The sequence below is a fragment of the Chelonus insularis genome, unplaced genomic scaffold, assembly GCF_013357705.1.
Source record: "Chelonus insularis isolate UGA/USDA-ARS -01 unplaced genomic scaffold, ASM1335770v1 scaffold_714_pilon, whole genome shotgun sequence".
Classification (NCBI taxonomy): domain Eukaryota; kingdom Metazoa; phylum Arthropoda; class Insecta; order Hymenoptera; family Braconidae; genus Chelonus; species Chelonus insularis.
The window spans coordinates 1,419,238-1,437,177 of NW_023276795.1; the positions used below are offsets into that span (position 1 = coordinate 1,419,238).

General features: G+C 27.7%; 1 protein-coding gene across 3 annotated transcripts in view; it reads left to right on the forward strand.

Moving 5' to 3' along the window:
• Positions 1-14,466, forward strand: part of LOC118073975 (zinc finger and SCAN domain-containing protein 10-like) — a 34,744-nt gene extending 20,278 nt beyond the window's left edge. For all 3 annotated transcript variants that reach the window (XM_035094798.1, XM_035094796.1, XM_035094797.1), the window contains one exon: positions 8,966-14,466. In XM_035094798.1, the coding sequence (XP_034950689.1) occupies positions 8,966-9,994 (1,029 nt within the window). In that variant the 3' untranslated portion in view covers positions 9,995-14,466. The remainder of the gene's footprint in view (positions 1-8,965) is intronic.
• Positions 14,467-17,940: the final 3,474 nt, after the last annotated feature.

Sequence of the window (17,940 nt, forward strand, 5' to 3'; positions counted from 1 at the left end):
TTTTGAACATCATACATGAATTCAAGACATTGTTACGAAAGCGAAAACAGAAAAAAATTTTCCAAACTTTAGCAGACAACAGTTATTGTTATCATTATCGAGTATTTCCAACTTGTCGTATATAAAGATGATAAATATATATTAATTATTATTTTTCTGTAGATAAATCTTTATGTAAACTATATGCCCTACAAAGTTCTATAAATATATATCATTATCTATGATCTTATATGAATAAATTTTGTAAATATATTCGAATATATTTTATTCTTAAATTAAAAAAATTCATCAATAAAAAGCACCGAGTGGCTTAACTGGCTCTATTAATTTATCAAACAAATAAATGTTATTTTATTTTCTTTATTATTATAATTATTTCTATTAATAGTCGTCAATTAATGAAAGCATGAAAAATATAATGAAAAATAATTTATTGAAAAAATAAAAAGAATTTCTTTTATGTTAAATAAATTTTTTTCAATGTATTTTTCGCGTGGTAAACAGTATTTTTTATCAATTGTTATTTTTGATGATAATGTTTATGTATAAATATAGGCCAAAATGAATATTACCATTAATTCATGCGCATAAAATACTGCATTAAATAAATATATATATAGATATATATTTACATACTGGCCGAATTCTCTCTCTTATATAGAACGTGAATTAAACAGTCTGGGACCATAGAGTATTCGTTAAAGTGTCGAAAGGGTCGATTTAAAATTTTTATGTGAAACATTTTATCGTCCCATACATATTACAGTATTAAAATACATCGCAGCTAACTCACTCTTTAATTCATTTTTTCATAAATTTTTTTCTAAAAATATTTTATATCGGGACATTTTATTTTTTATTTTGTTTGATAATTTCGTTAAAAAATTAATATACTTCAATGTATTTACAAAAATTTTATATTATACATATTCATCTTTATAAAAGATGAGTGTATTTATAAATTTAATTTCCCTCATAAATGCAATTTATTTCGCGATTTAAATGTGATTATGGTGCTTTTCATTACTTTGTTAATGTTAAAATAAATATCTATTTTATTATTATTTTAAATAAATTAAATAAATGCAGGATTTTATTTGTTAATATACTATTTTCATTACTTTCAATATTATTAACAATTGATAAATCCACATATGACTTTTTTGCTATATTATTATTAATTTTTTCATTATTATTAATTTTATCATTAATGCTACTATTATTATTATCATCATAATTATTATTATTATTATTATTAAAATACAAAAACCTACTTCAAAAACCAGTGTTTTTATTTTCTTTATTTTCATCTTCTAGTTTATAAACTAATTTTACGATTAAGTTATTACGCTAGAAATTTTTGTGAACCGTTGACAATTAAAAAAAATGCGAAACTTTCTTCAGTTTATAGGTGATAAACTTTCCCTTTCTTTCTCTTACATACTTTGTAACAACGAAGAAGAATAGAGTATTGATTTAAACGTTCAAGCAAGTAGGGTATTTGAGAACTACTTGTCGAATTTGCAAATTTCGTACTTTAGTAAACTTATTCTTCTTGCATTGATATTGCTATTATGATAATTACTATTTCGAGCTTTTGTGTGATTTTGACAACTAAAAACTTTTAGATTATAAATATTTCAATGATAAAATAATCCTATCAATATCTCTGCGAAAATGTTACTTTTCCATTTGAAAAATGTCAAACTTTTTTTACAAATCTAGCAAAAAATTGTATCGAACACTAAATAAGACAATCAGGTCATCTCCAACCATGTTTTCGTCACTCAAGTCGAAAGTGACAGTGACCAAAATGTGGCTCAAGTCAGCCTGCTTTTCCTCACTAGGGATGAAATGTTCTACTACTTAGTAATTGTTTACAATAATACACATGGAAATATCATAATCATTCCTTTAATATTAATTACTGTCGACAAATGACTCTTTTATGTTTATTTTTTACTTCGTCTGTTTGCATAAAATTTATTATTTATCATTAACACTTTTTATTGTGTTTTGCTAAATAATTTCTCGTTCAAAATTTTGGCAAATGGTGGTGGGAATTGAAATTGGCCAGACACCATCTATCAATTCGTTATGAGTCTGCAAGTGCAAGTGAAAAAAGCCATGTAGAGACAGACCTGATACAAGCATTAAGATGTTAAGAGAAGAGAAATAGTAATGTACTGAATCTCCCTCCCCTGAAACTAAATAAAATCCCATAAAGTGGTGCACTAAGTTTCATAGTTAGCTGGCGCACTCGACTGACTATAAACTTAAGTAAAAAAAAAGGAAAACAATAAATGGCATAGAGTACTTACATATGATAGTATTTAAAAAAAGTTGAAATATCATTTTAATTAATAAACCAACTTATTAATTGATATAAAAAATCATTATTAAAAGGATCGTAATATTAATACATCTAGACTGATGGCAGATGATTGAGTTATTCTTTGATTAATATTGTTGATCAATTTAAACTTGTTTGATTGAAATATCCATGTGTAAACTTGACATTTATTTTCTACTATAACACACATTTCTGCATAAAAGTTTTTCACGAGTTACATATTCGTCTCTAAGAGCTACTAAATGTCAGTAACAAAAATAGCACACGTTTACGAGGAATAGCAACAAATTTTGTGACTTGCTAGTATGATTTTTCACATGAAAGAAAAAAGGGTAAATAAAAAAAAAACATTTAAAAAAAAAAAAAATCAGATATAAAAAGTGAGGACTACAAACTCTTCTTCTCTTCTATGCTCTCTAATAATGCGAAAATAGAAGAGAACCCGTCACAGTTGCGGGTAATTATGTGGCGAAACGAGACGTATCTTAGCAGCTAGAGAGAAGACGCGTACTTGTGAAATACTTGTGGACAATGACGAACGTACATACGACAAGCCCCCAGGCCTCCGGAAGTGCATTCTCTTTCGTGTGTGCTACGCCTTGGTGCATAATTAAATTTAGGTTACAACTTGAGTAGGTTTAGTATATAATTTAATGACAGATAATTAATTTTTAAAAAATAAAATATATGCACTTATTAGTCATTTTTATGTTGGCAATTTTCACGAAACAGAAAACAATAGTTATCACTAAAAATTGCTGTATTTAATTGGTAATTAATACATAGAATTGGAGCAGAAAGATAATTATTGCACGCAATCAGTTGCTCGTTGAAGGGAAAATTGTATTTCACGTTGAAAATTAGAAAACTATTTAAATTAAAGTATGAACATTGGGTATTATATAAACTATTAAATATTAACAGTTAATATTAATATTTATTAATAATTGTAATCTATTTTTCCGTGATATTTGAATATTACTCAGTCGTTATATTATAGATTATCAGAACAATGTAGAGAGAATAATTTTTTATAAGATATTAACTCATAATTTATTATAATATGAAAGTGGAATATTTTCAATTAATATCTCTCATCTCGGCTCAACGTATTCCCTTCAATATTTGCATTGGATTGTGGACAAAAAATATTTCAAATAATGATTTTAATAAACAAAATAAAAAAAATGTAGGTTATTAATAAAAAAATGATATCAGTTTGTGCAAGAGAAAACCTACTATGCAATGAATCCAATAGCAATAAACGTAAAAATAAAAAATTAAAAAAAAAAAAAAATAACAAAAAGCGGAGAGGTCGAAATATAACAAGAGCATAATATCGATTAAAGGCAATTACTGTTAATTTCCATCGCTCCGTTTTTTTTAATACGCTAAACTTTACATCTATAAATAAACAAATAAATACAGAAAATATATATTATATGTCAAGAGATATTTATACTAGTATTTTAATAGTTTAGTACTTAAACACAATATAATTATAAATTATGAAAAAAAAAAAAAATAAAAAATGAGCCGATGTACTATACGAGTGATAGAATAATCGAACATTTGTAAATAAATAAAAAGTCTTATAGTAATTATTATATTATACAATATAGTAAATTTATCTATTGAATATATGGAATAGTGATATAAAAAATATTATATAGAATAATTATATACACAAGCATATTGACATAGTTGAATATGTGAATAGGAGTTAATCTCACCACAATTTACTTACATGAGTATTTAAGCTATGATGAGAATTTATTATTATGTAAAGAGGCATAGATAATATCACAGAGAAACACGTATTCATAATTATCGATATTATGATCTAAAAATAATATGACATTAGGCAGGAATAGTGCAATGAGATAAAAAGAATAACACTGATCTGTTATATATGTCTATATATAACTCCATTGTTTTTACATTGGCCACGAAAGCGCTGTATTATTTCTCTAATACAATAATCCAACTCCGTGAGTTTTTTACCATTTTCAGAACCGAAAAAATCATATTTCAAACCAAATATTAGCAAATATTTGAATCATTAAAATTCTTATAACTTCATTTTTTGCTACCAAAAAGCAACATGAATTTCGTTTTTACCACAATAATGGAAATTTTTTTTTAATTTTCGGGGATTAATAATTTTCTATTAATTTGATTAAAAACGTTGATTATCGATACATTAACAGTAAAGATTTTTTATCGAAATAGAATACGCACAAAAAATATCACAGGCACGAATTTTAAATTGCACGATTTTGGGTAAAATTAAACACTCATCGCCTTAAACAAGAAATAAACATTCACTTTGTTAAACCGCGGAGTGTATTAATGCGCGGATGTCATTCTAGCCACAAATGCCTGCAAAAAATGCTGGAATAATAATTTTCAGCTAGTTATCATTATCATTATACGCTTTTCTACCGTTATTGAATTAAACTTAAAAATAAAAATATCCTCAGGACAATGTCCTTATTGATATGAGTTAGACTATAATAGTAAAATTATTGAGTAAACAATAAATACTGATGACACAAGTGATATAAAAATATTATTTCCTCATTTTTAAATACTTTATTTTCGGTTATTTTCTCCAATAAAACTGATGTTGTCTGTCCTTACTAAACAGAGTAAATGAGAATTAGAAATTTTTAAAAAAATTTTTACATCTCTGATGTTTAATCATAGACTCTATTTATTTTTATAAATATCAGAAGAAAAATGAAACCGAGAATTGAATGTCTAAGATTTAAAAATTTTTTGAAAAAAGGCATCTACTTTTATTATGCAGACGTACATTCACACGATCCATAAACTTGACAAGCATATATGAACTTGGAAATATACTTGCTCCAACAAAATACGTGTATACGAATAGGAATAAAGCACATGTAACATACGTCTCACGTACTTCATGAATATTACGCGTTCATGGAGGAAAATTCTGTACGTAGCATCAAGCTGACCTAACGATCAGCCGATATGAATTCGGCGACACGCGCTAAGGTCAGAGTGTACTCACCTGGCACCGCCCCAAGGCACGCCTACCTGCGCATCTTGGGGATGTAGCAACGCCTACGCGCCTACTACGTTTATTTCTATGCCTATATAGCCCTTACATACACCAACCTCATTCCAATAACCCCACTTTTCCCCTCATTCACATATATAACCTGTTTACGCCTACGCTTGTGCTTACATCCGCACCTTCACTCACGTCTGACCCCCACTTTCTGTTTCTCCTTCCACCAAGTCTGCCTACAGTAGTACCTCTTTCGCTGAAACGCACGTGTCTCATCAGCTTATATTTTTATTAAGCTGCTCTAGGCTCGAAATAAGCACTTTTCAATTTGCCCTCAAGATTTTTTTTAATCTCTTGAATTTTTAATCCATCCTGTCTTTACTCTGTATTTAACCCTTTTTTACTCAAACTACCTCCACATAGCATCTACCTATGGATATAAATTACGTTCAAAGCTATTCCTTCGATCTTTAGGAAATCTCTCTCCGCATTTCTGTCTGCCTCTACAACAATCTGTCTTTTTTCCCTTACAAAGTAGTTGGAGTACTTCTCTGTCTGTGCATTCCCTACGCCTATGACTCCACCAATGCCTTTGCCCACGCCTACGCTGTCCCCACTACTGTGTCCGACCACTGTCGGGAAAGCTACTACTACCCTAGTTCGTTGGTGCGTTATATTCCCTCGAGTTAGTGGATCGGGTCACCGGGTGACGTAACGCGTCGCGTCCGTAGGGGGTTGCACACTTGCAAACACTCAAAGAACCCTTACACTCACGACGACTCTGCAATATTCTCCACCCACATTGCCGCGTGACCCATCATTTCTTCTTTATTTTTTATCTCTCTTTCTTCCCTTTCTACTCTAATCCACCGCGTTCTTACGTCACTGAAAATAAGAAAGAAAAACTGTGGACACACATGCAGTTTTATCGGCCGGATGCTCGTTGCCACACGAATAATCCGATCATCCTTCTTCTGTCACGCGTTCTCAGAGATAAATCTAAGAAAAAATTTAGGACAAACGACAGCTACAGATAAAGTATTTTAAGTGGTATTGAACGTAGAAATCAATCTCGTGAATTTACTGCAACTATGACTCACTCCTCAACCAACAACCAACAACTGCAAATAAATAGACCAAAATAATGGTTTACTTAGAAAAATTACTCTTTGCATCACACTAAAGTCAAGGACTGAGAAATAAATTGTACGAAGATGATCGGAAGCAACTTGAAATAGTGCAATCTTGGCACACCTAAATGCACATAAATTAGAGTACATTGAGATGAATTTCCTGAGAACAGTTGTCTCATAAACACATATTTATCAATAACACTTTGTTAAATACCTATTTTCATTCTATTAGTTATTCACAGTAAATAAATTTCTCGACAAAAGTAAATAAATTCATTGAATTATTAATCAGTAGAAAAACATTGAAATAGTCCGACAGAAAAAAATCAACATCAGTATTTATTGTATTCTCATAAAACTAAAAATGCAAAACTCAAATAATTCACATTGCTATTATTTTTTTTAATCGCAAAATTGCACGATGGGACGAATAGTGTGTTCGAGTTAAAAAAAAAAAAAACCTGCGCCCTTAAATAGTATTTGAAAGCTCACGTAGTGAATGATACAAAATGAAAAATAATAATATCAATAAAAAGATTAAATAAGCTTTTCCGTACCGATATATATTATGAAACCTACAAATTGTTATGTTTTTCTACAGTAACATTTGTACCGACTTACAACAAATATTTGTACAATATTATGATAAACAAGTACCTATACAACATAGGTATATGTAAAACCCAGATGCAATAACTTTTTTAAATGGTGTTAACAACGGAATATTTTTCATACGTCAGACGATACCAGCACGAGCCGGCTAGACGCCCTCGTGCATTTACTACCTAACTCATTTCGTTTTGTGCCAACCAGAAATATTTTAGATTTGCGTTTCAGATCAAATGTGGTTTATATAACTTCATCCAATATGTCGGGACAATATATCCTTGCTATAATAATTAATTATACCATAATATGGTTAAATATAACACCCAAACACTTGCCCCAGATCAAAATATTATATATATATATATTTATTATTGATCAAGTTTATTTCGATATCATGCACTTTTGAAGGTATTTCCAAAATGTCATAAAGCAAATTTTATATAAATAAAGGATTTTCTTTGAATTAATTAAATGATTTGTTAAAATAATAAAATAATAATAATAAATATTAGTGGTTGACATTTTAATTATTAATTAAAGTAATTGAAATTTGTTTGGGGTGATTGAATTTTCTTTAATACTGCTATATTTAACATACCCCCACTGAACTCGTTTGAGTAGCACGAAATTACCAAAATGACTTTATTCAGGCTTGAAAAATAGTTATCACGAAGAAAGAAAAGATAAAAAAAATAATAATAAATTGAATTTGATTGAATATATAAGTAAATAAAGTGAAATTATTTATTCATCAGTAGATCATCATTGTGCACTAAAAAAAAATCCACACATTAACACTATTGTAGATAACTCCAAATCACACTCATTGTTTTTATAGCTCGGAAGACATAGAAGTGAAAGGAAAGCGAGAACAAGGGAAAGAGATGAAAAAATATGAATAAAAACAAAACTCGTCCCAAAGTATATATCTATAACACCCACATTGAACTCGCAAATTAATTTTAATAGTAACATTTGTTCATGATGTTGAGGACAAAGTTAAACAATTTAGTGTAACATATAAAATAAATTTTCTAATTTTACACCGATTGTTAATAATATATCTAAATACTGTTGGTATATTAATAAATAGAAATCCATTTTTTTTAACAAATAAAAATAATTTTCATATTTTACAGTAAAAGACTGTTGTCGATCACAACTATGTCCTCAAATCATGGATGCTCAGCAACATCTATTGCCTGTGAGCAAAGAAATTTTCATTTAATGTAAGATAATTTTTGTTTTCGTTTCTTAGAAGAACGAATGCATATCATAGTTGTAAATTAACAATTTGTGAAATAAAACCTGCAAACTGTTTGTGTTATCATTAATTTCTGTTATTTTTTAACACTATAGATTTTGAAAATAAAATCCTCATAATCCTTTATCCCATTTAAAAAATTAATTAACTTTGAGTAATAACTAATTGATTTTTTTAATCATCACTCATGTATGGTATCAACAAAATTTTATCTCCAATCAATTCAACCAAAGTAAATAAATTTCTATCAGTCATGATGCAAATCAAGATACAATTGCCTACAAAAAATACAGATCAATTTTACATTTATTTATGTTTCAAGAAAAACATCATTTTATTTTCTTTTAAAATATTTTTAATATTTGCTTGAAATTCTGATGTTAACTTGGAATTAATATCCGGCTTTAAAACTAAATTTATCATCCAACCCCTTTCCACAACTTCTGGGCTATGTAGGTGAGTATCGATGTTGAATTTAATATAGTGTAGAAACACTAAATTTATTTAAATGCTGACTGATAATAATCAAATGTCATTGACCTCTTACATTCACCTGTTGGCAGATGTCATTGGCCTTAGGCTTGGAAGCAGGTGGTTGGGGTGCACTGGTGGAACGTTCGGGTGGCAGTGTAAGTCCACTTCTACCCCATGGTCCTGGTAGTTTTGCCGGCTTGGCTTCTTTAGTTCGTCGCTGTGGTGTTTGTTTAGCAACTTTTCCTTCAGCTTGGCTTCTGGAAAGACATGCTCTCCTTCAGCATGCTGGTCAACCAAACGACGACAAACCCTTCACCTGTGAGCAGTGTGGACAACGATACCGCTACCGATCAGCTTATGTTAAGCATCGAGAGCAGAATCATCGAGCACGTCTTCCAGCAGACAAACTCTTCACCTGCGATGTATGCGGAATGCAATTCAGGTACCTCAAGTCTTTTAAAAAACACAGGTTGAATCATGCTTTAGAGCGGCTTCAACGAGTACCAGAACACCGGAATCTTTCAACAGCAGAAAGAAGCGATCAAGTATCTAGTACTGGAGAACCATCGCAATTGGAAACTGGAAGTGATACAGCCAGTCCGATGGATGATCAAGACGAGTCAGCTAGAGATATAGTAGAAAGTATCAGCAAGAAAGAGCCACCAGAAACGGCTAGTGGTCAAGAGGGTCAGGATGCTAATGATCAAGCTAACGATCGCAATAATGGATCTCGAGGTATTCGTAGTACTGCTGAAGTTGATGAAGGTCATGATCAAGCAATTGACGATGATCGACATGAGACAACAACAGAAAGAGTCATAGCCGAAATAGTTAGAAATCATGACTCTGATCGTCGAGAAAGACGTTTTGCTTGTCCGTTTTGTGGCAAATGCGTTCGATCTAAAGAAAACTTGAAACTACATGTTCGCAAACACACTGGAGAACGACCATTCGTTTGTCTTTTTTGTGGACGAGCCTTCGGGGGTAAAAGTGACCTCACACGACACCTGCGTATTCATACTGGTGAACGACCTTACCACTGCGAAATGTGCGGCAAATGTTTTGCACGTGCCGACTACCTCTCTAAACACCTTACTACACACATTCATCAACGGTAAATTTTCCTTAATCAGGGATCTTCTGTAGGAACTACATAATAAAAAATTAGGATTCGTTTCACAGTGCATTTTTACTGAAAAATAAATACAGTAATTTTTGCACTTTGACTACGTAGCTACTATCTGAAACTCTACAGAGTAGTAAAGCTTTTAAAAAAGTTTCACATTCTTTAGGAACTTTTTTAAAGTATAAAACACGTCGAGATATTCTGTTTACGCTTTTATTTCAACAGTTTTAGTTGTTTTCACGTAAACCTGAATATTATAAGGAGGATATTATTTTTTTTTATCTGTTGAAAATAATAATTATAAAAATAAAAATAAGTGGAGTCATTAATACAATATATGCTTATATTATACATACAATCACAGGCCCATTACGACGTGTCAATTACCAAAGAAAATGGAATCATTAACTTGATAAGATGAATTATAAGTCATAGAAGAAGGGTATTTAAGTCAGAAGTACTTAATGAAATAATTAAATCATCTCAAATGGATTTAAATCAGGCGCATGTCGGAAAACGACTATAATGAAACATTATGTTAGTGAGAATAATTTGTGATAAGGATTTAAAATACCAAAGAATGCGCGTGACGATAGCGACAAAGAAAAAGTAATTGTCAAATATGAAAGATTATTTTAAAAAAATATCATTATTTATTAGCAATATTATTATAATTGTTGTTAAATTATTTTTGTTGAATTACTTTTTCAATTGGAAATCGTGTTATTATTGTTTGTTATTACCAGTGATATACAATAACGTATAATAATTCAAAATATAAATAAATAAGATAATAAAAAATAGAATAAAAACCTTTACAATATTATGCTATTTAATAATGGAATTATATGTGACGCCAATTCGTTATATCATAAGTGATAATTTCTTACATGAGTTCTAAATATCATGGACTTGCTAAAAACGCGCAATTAGGTAAAACATAAAAAATAAGTCGCAAAAAACGGATGATACGATGAGTGGATGGAATAGATTGATGCTCGAAATGCAAAAAAAAAGCTTAGCTAGATACAAAATAATATTAAAGCTACAGGAAACAAAAAGGGAAAACAAAATAAGGAAGAGCAGATAGGAAAAAAAAAAAAATAAGCAACGGTGGAAGAAAAGAAAATTTAATCCGATGCGTCTTTCCTGACAGCATGCCGGTGCCTTTAAATCCTAAATCCTTTTACGTGAATAGCAATAATTTTTTTCTCTCGTTCATTTTCACATTTACACAGATACACTCGTCGCTATCGTAATACAAAACATTTTTAATTAAATTAAAAAAAAAAAAACAAAAATTGGAAGAATAAAAACTAAGAAATGGAAAATAAAATTTTCACTTAGTCATCATCAAGAGTCAGAAAAAAAATTTTAAATAAAAAATAAAAAAAATGAACAAATTGTTTGTAAATAGTAATATTAAATGTATGTGTACAAGCTCTTTTAAACGGCTTTACTTTGTCCATTAACTCTGTCCGTACTATTAAAATACACCGGTTGGCATAACAATTAGACATGGGACAATTGATTCATTTATATTATGATGTCTTATATTAAATTACTTAATATATTAATTAATGTAAATGTATCATTTCGTGGAGAAGGATTGATATAATAATTTATTCGTCATCATTCAGTGTCGATTACGCACAAAAATTTATTGTTAACAAAAACGAGAGGAAATAGTTAAAATATTTTTTAACATTTTTTAATGTCGATACTAATGTATGTATTTACCACAATATGAATGATAATAATAATAATAATAATAATAATGTATTTATAAAAAATAAATATGTGTATAAATACATTATTATTATTATTAATATTGAAAATGTAATTTCGAAAGTAATGTACAATCATAAATATTTAATTAATCACATGATATAACATCTGCTATGTCCGTCTCGTTTTGTTCAAGTGCCAAAATATTAAATAAATAAATGCTTCAGTAAAAAATATAATATATAGCAAGGAAATAATGATTAATAAAATATTGTAATTTATGAAATTATTTTTAAAAACGTTTTAAATATTTATAAGGTTCATCTTTGTAAGCACATGGTGGAGTATAAAATTACTAAGGCCTAGAATATAATGAATCTTTTGTCACATGTCTGATCAAATGCATTAAAATCGGTGAACGAAGTTGATTAAAGGTGCTAATAACCTATTTAATAAGCCTGATCGTCCACAAGTTGAGTCTCATGCCAACGAAATAAATTAATTAATCAATTTAAAAACAATTTTATATTTCGGTTGTGCCAAACGATCATAAGAAGCATGCAATAAATAAGTAAGCGATAAAATCTAACCGAAAAAAAAATCGTTCTTAGACCGAAATAAATTTATTTTACTCCCTCCAATTCTGAGACCAACTCAGTGCGACTCAGAGGCTAAATTCTAGGTTAATCCATAATTTCTTAAGAATATAGAATTAAAGGAATTGTATTGATATTTTTATCAATACTAGTGAATTAATAAACTGTAATTGAACCATGAAAAAAATTACATAAACTATTAAATGCAAAATATTCCATAACGCTTGTTATATTTGCTTTAAAACCGATTTCTTCGAAAGAAAATATAAGATTATTTTGTAAAACAGTGAAAAAAAGTATTAAAACTATTCTTATAAGTAAAAATGCACTCACAAAAATCGATTAAAATATTTTAAAATAAAATTAACGTTATACGACGTACAGTTGAAAATAACAAATATTACTCAATGAATTTATAAACGTAATTTATCTCTGAGCAATTGAATTTAAAACAATCCCAACGAAATCTAGTACAACGATATTTAAAATAAACTGAAATTGTAATTCAATACAAATTTAATTGAATGACTTTGATAAAACAACGATGACAATTACAACGGTTTTTGCTACAAATAATTCGCAATATGATATTAAATGAAATAATTAATGAAAAACTACTATACCAAGCGTTATGGAATAAATAAGCAGCTAATGAAAAGAAAATGCAACCTATGGTGAAAATAACAACTATCTATGCAACACCAAGTAACATATAAATATATATATAAATATTATATATATATTAAAATTCTGATAATATACGCGAAAATACATAATGATATATGACGATAGTAGTATATATGAAGATATATTTAATGAATGTTCCTATATTTATACTCTAAGTATTTATTAAGTGTACTATATCGATATTTAATGGTGATTTTAAATTTTTACCAAAAAAAAATTGAGTGTATGTTTAGATATTAGTTATTATCTTCAAGTTACATTTATAACAACAAGGTGAGAAAGAGTTGATTGGTTAGTAGGCGACAAAATTGTACGGTTTATCTATGTGAATGGAGGATGTAGTTAGAAACAAAAATGAAAACAGGAAGAAACGATTTAAAGAGTATAATATGTAAGCAGGTCGCATGTGGCGGAGGCAAGGGTCTTCCTATATTGACTGAACGATCAGATGTGATATACGTGTAAGAAATATAATATAATAATATAATTAATATTATTATTTACCATAATCCTAACAATATACATAAATAAATATTTAATTATTAATTATAAGATTCATATTATTACTATTATTATTAATATTATTATTATTATTATTATTATTATTATTATTAATGAGTTATGATATACAAATAATTATACCTATATGAGTTTATTGTGTAATAAGTAGATAGGCAAATATACAACATTTTTAACTCGTTTATCGATGTTCCGAGGATATAGCTATTATGCTAATAAAAAATTAGATAGCCAAAATGGATGATTTCACATGATTAAATGCTCGATTCAAAAGGGACCGTGCGAAGTTATGAACTTTTATGACTATATTTTGAATACAGAATCGGTTTTAAACTATAAAAAAAACCTACAATCAGATTAATAATGATCTGTTGTAGGAAATACACGTACAAATTGAAATATTACCTCTATAAAAAAGAAACTATAATATTATATTACACAATTAATTATTGCTATTTTACTCATATATGCTTCCAATATTTATTTATTGTTATACTGAGAATCAAGAGTTAAACTTGATTATGCGTCATGTTAAACTTTAGTGAGTCAAGTAAAACAATAGTGCCAATTATCATTTATTATGAATTCGCTATGTCCCTTAAAAAAAAAAAAAAAAATGAAAGAACATCAGTAAATAAATATATGTATAGTCAAGTAGTCCGAGATTACGCATTCAGTGTAATAACAGTTTGCTCAATCCTCGGTCTCCATCAGTCTGTTCGTACGTAAAACGACTATTTAGATTACAAACATTTAGAAACCAATACCCATGCTAGTATTTGATAGTAGTTTTTAGAAATAATCCCAGATAAATGTAGTTTCATCAAAAAAAAAATTCTCTTTTTTCAATTATTCTCGCGTCTCGGTGTCCTCGATGTCTATCCTAATAATTATTATGCAAAAAAAAAAAAAAACTTGAAAAGAGTTGAATAAACTATCTATGTAGAATATTCAATAAATAACCCTTCTAATCACTGTGATTGCAAAATATATCATTTTCATTTATTTAATGAATCAGTTCAGTTATTCTTCAATAGAAAAAGAAAAAATAAATTTTTTTATCATTGAAATATTAAAAAGTCGCACTGATTGAAAAATATTGCCTGTTAACATAAATATAAATAAAAAATCAAGATAAATTATTCGATATTTTGCAATCACTTTGAAAAAAATTTCGTGACTGTATCATCGTTTTCATCGTACCTCTATAAAATATATATTATTCGTATATGGCACAATGATAAGGTCATGGATATGTAAAATGCATTTTGCGGGATAAAAAAAGAAGAAAAACCAGTCGATTTTATCAATCGCAAAGTGCTCATAATGGCAATGCATAAGAACATAAATGTTAGAAATATTTTTTAACTTATACTAAATGTGATAATTGATGAATTGACAATGAGCAATCTAATTGTAATATAAATATTATATTATATTATAATAAATATATATGTATATAAATGTGTACACATTAGCATGATACATATATATACATATATATATATATAAATACAGGATAAATTAAAACTCATATATTAATTGATGTTGTACAAGCCATAACATAGAACTTTTTCCATAATATGTGTTAGCTGTACGTGCATATGTAAATGATATATAAGAAAGCACAGTTAAGTTTTAGGAAATAATGAATAAAAATAAAAAAATGGTAATATATATATATATATATAAATATATATGTATATGCCGTCATAATTCTGTCCACGATTCATCTAATGACGCGAGGTGACGAAGGTAAACTTAAAATCTGATTATCGTTCGTCCTTCGTTTTATAGTTTACACACGTTGATGATATATACTATGCCGTTTTAGATGAAAGTAAAACAAGATTTACAATTTACAATTATCTACTTGCTCTTTCAATTTCAATATTGGTACAAACGTCATTTTTAATCCGATCCGATATGCTGTCATAGTTTGTATGTTTAATCGACCAAAGTAATAACTGACAGATGAAATATGCCATAAGAAAAAATAATACACCTCGCGCCAATGGTGTGTATAAATGATGAAATAATAATAATAAAAAAATTAATAATTATATTATATATATACAGACATATATAATATATATAAATAAATATAATGATAAATATTAACATCGCTACACTATATTATACTCTATAACCAGTTGTTGTCTACGATATAATGTTATTTTTCTAATTCATATTTAATTGTTATTGTTGAGGACGAACACATCGAATTTTAGACGAGAAATGTGTATGTATTTAGTTGCTGTCATTTGAAAATAATGCAGCGATTTTCAAACGCAATTGCACGCGTATATATAGTTAACCCAATTGCTTATTGCAATTAGGGAAAGTGCTAATTCGTCTCCATTTCCAACTCGAATATACACATACACATGTATAAATTGTGGAGATTTTAGTCAAGTATTTTAAGAAAAAAATTCCAATGTCAACCGTTGAATTATAAGGCACTTTATTAAACTGTTTTTATTCATATTTACGCTTCATCAAGTGAATTTACAAATTTTAATCACTGTGCCAAATGTCATACTTTTGTTATTTTTACTCAATATTTTAATATATTTGTAATTGTTTTGTAATTTTTAACTTTTAACATTATTTCAAAAAATATTATTCATTCTACGCTGAGACTAATATCTATTAAATCAGATATTAAAATGGAATATTTTTCAAAGATATTTCTCTATACCAATAATTTATTTAACTATCAATTTGAATAAATAAAATAAATATTCAATATTCCATTCAAGATTTTATAAAATACTTAAAAAAAATAAAACAGATGTTATTTTTTCAGAGCTGTTTATTAATGTCCCAGTGTAAAATAAAATAGAAATAGTTGAAATGAATTTGAATTCTTAAATAAATTATTTAAATATGTTAAATTCATTAAATTGGCCATAGTATCGTCAAAATAACTATTCGATCTCATTGATTTTAAATAATGTTAAGATAAAAAAAATTTTTTGATTAAAAAATAACATACTTGTATCATAATTATAATATAATAATTGATAAATTTTGATGATTTAATCATTTTATGTATATTCGATTATTTCTTATATTATTTTCTAAAAAAGTAAATAATTGATATTAACTTAAACAAACGAAAATAATTCTACAATACTCACAAGTGAGCATACAGCAATTTTAACGAGTAGTACACTGGTTCTAGATAATGCTGTAAACACGTATTGTATTTTTTGTAAGGCTTATTTGGCCGGATTGTGATAATCGAGTTTGCATCATTGTCAAAAGCTATCACCAGCGTATCACTCATAATTAAATCTAACTGAATATAAGTTAGATTTTTTTAAAAGCATAAAAAACTGTAGCTAATGTTTAAATAATTTACGATTACTAGTTAATAACTTTACCATTATAAAACCAAAGTAAATTTGTTTTTATTATTAATTAAACAGTAGTTAAACATTCTCAAAGCATATGTAATATTGTTATTGCTTTGAGAATTAAAACAAATGTAAAAATTCATATGAAAATGGTAAAAGAAAAATTTACATACTCCAAAAAAAAAAAGTGGAGGAACAGTCCGTAACTTTACATGACGATGTATAAGTAAAAATTGTGAAATATTAAAAATAATCTAGCACTAATTATTCTGCTAAATTTTCATATTACTGTAATTTATACATGAATCGTGGCAATAATAATTTTTATTATAATTTCATAAAATTTTACTCTATATCAATGTCGTGCAAAGAACGGCTGAACTCCTCGATGTTGTGAGTATACATACTCGTTCTTAGTAACTCGTATGATGATTACTATTCCTACTACTCATGACATTACATTGATCCATTTTACTCTACTTATTCGAAAAATAAATAAATAAATTCTGTCCAAATATTCTTTATTCTGTACTCATTACTTCCCTTTCTATATCATCAATTTTTCCTCTCATCATTCATCAAGTGAAAAAATCAATTCAAAATACTTATATTTTTATGATGATTAAACATTGCTATTTTATTTCATATTCATACTATAATTAGCTTCTTACAACTTTGAATTACAATCATATATTACAAAATTCTATAATCTTTAATGTCATGGCTAATTATATAGATATTTTTTTATAAATTCGAATTTTTTTTTTACTATTACTCTGTAATATTCTTATTTAATTATGTAATTGAATTGTACTGACATTATTTTATATTTTGATTTAAAGAAAAATAAATTTCCATACTTTCTATGTTATTTTAACATAAATCTAGAGTTAGTGATATTATTATACGTGAATGAATTAGAAAAGCGTAAAAGATTAATTTAGTAGTAGTTATTTGACAATATATATTAATCATTTACATGATTATTATTGTCATACGAAAAGACTTATAATTTCGAATAACTAATAATTTTTTTAAAACTATAT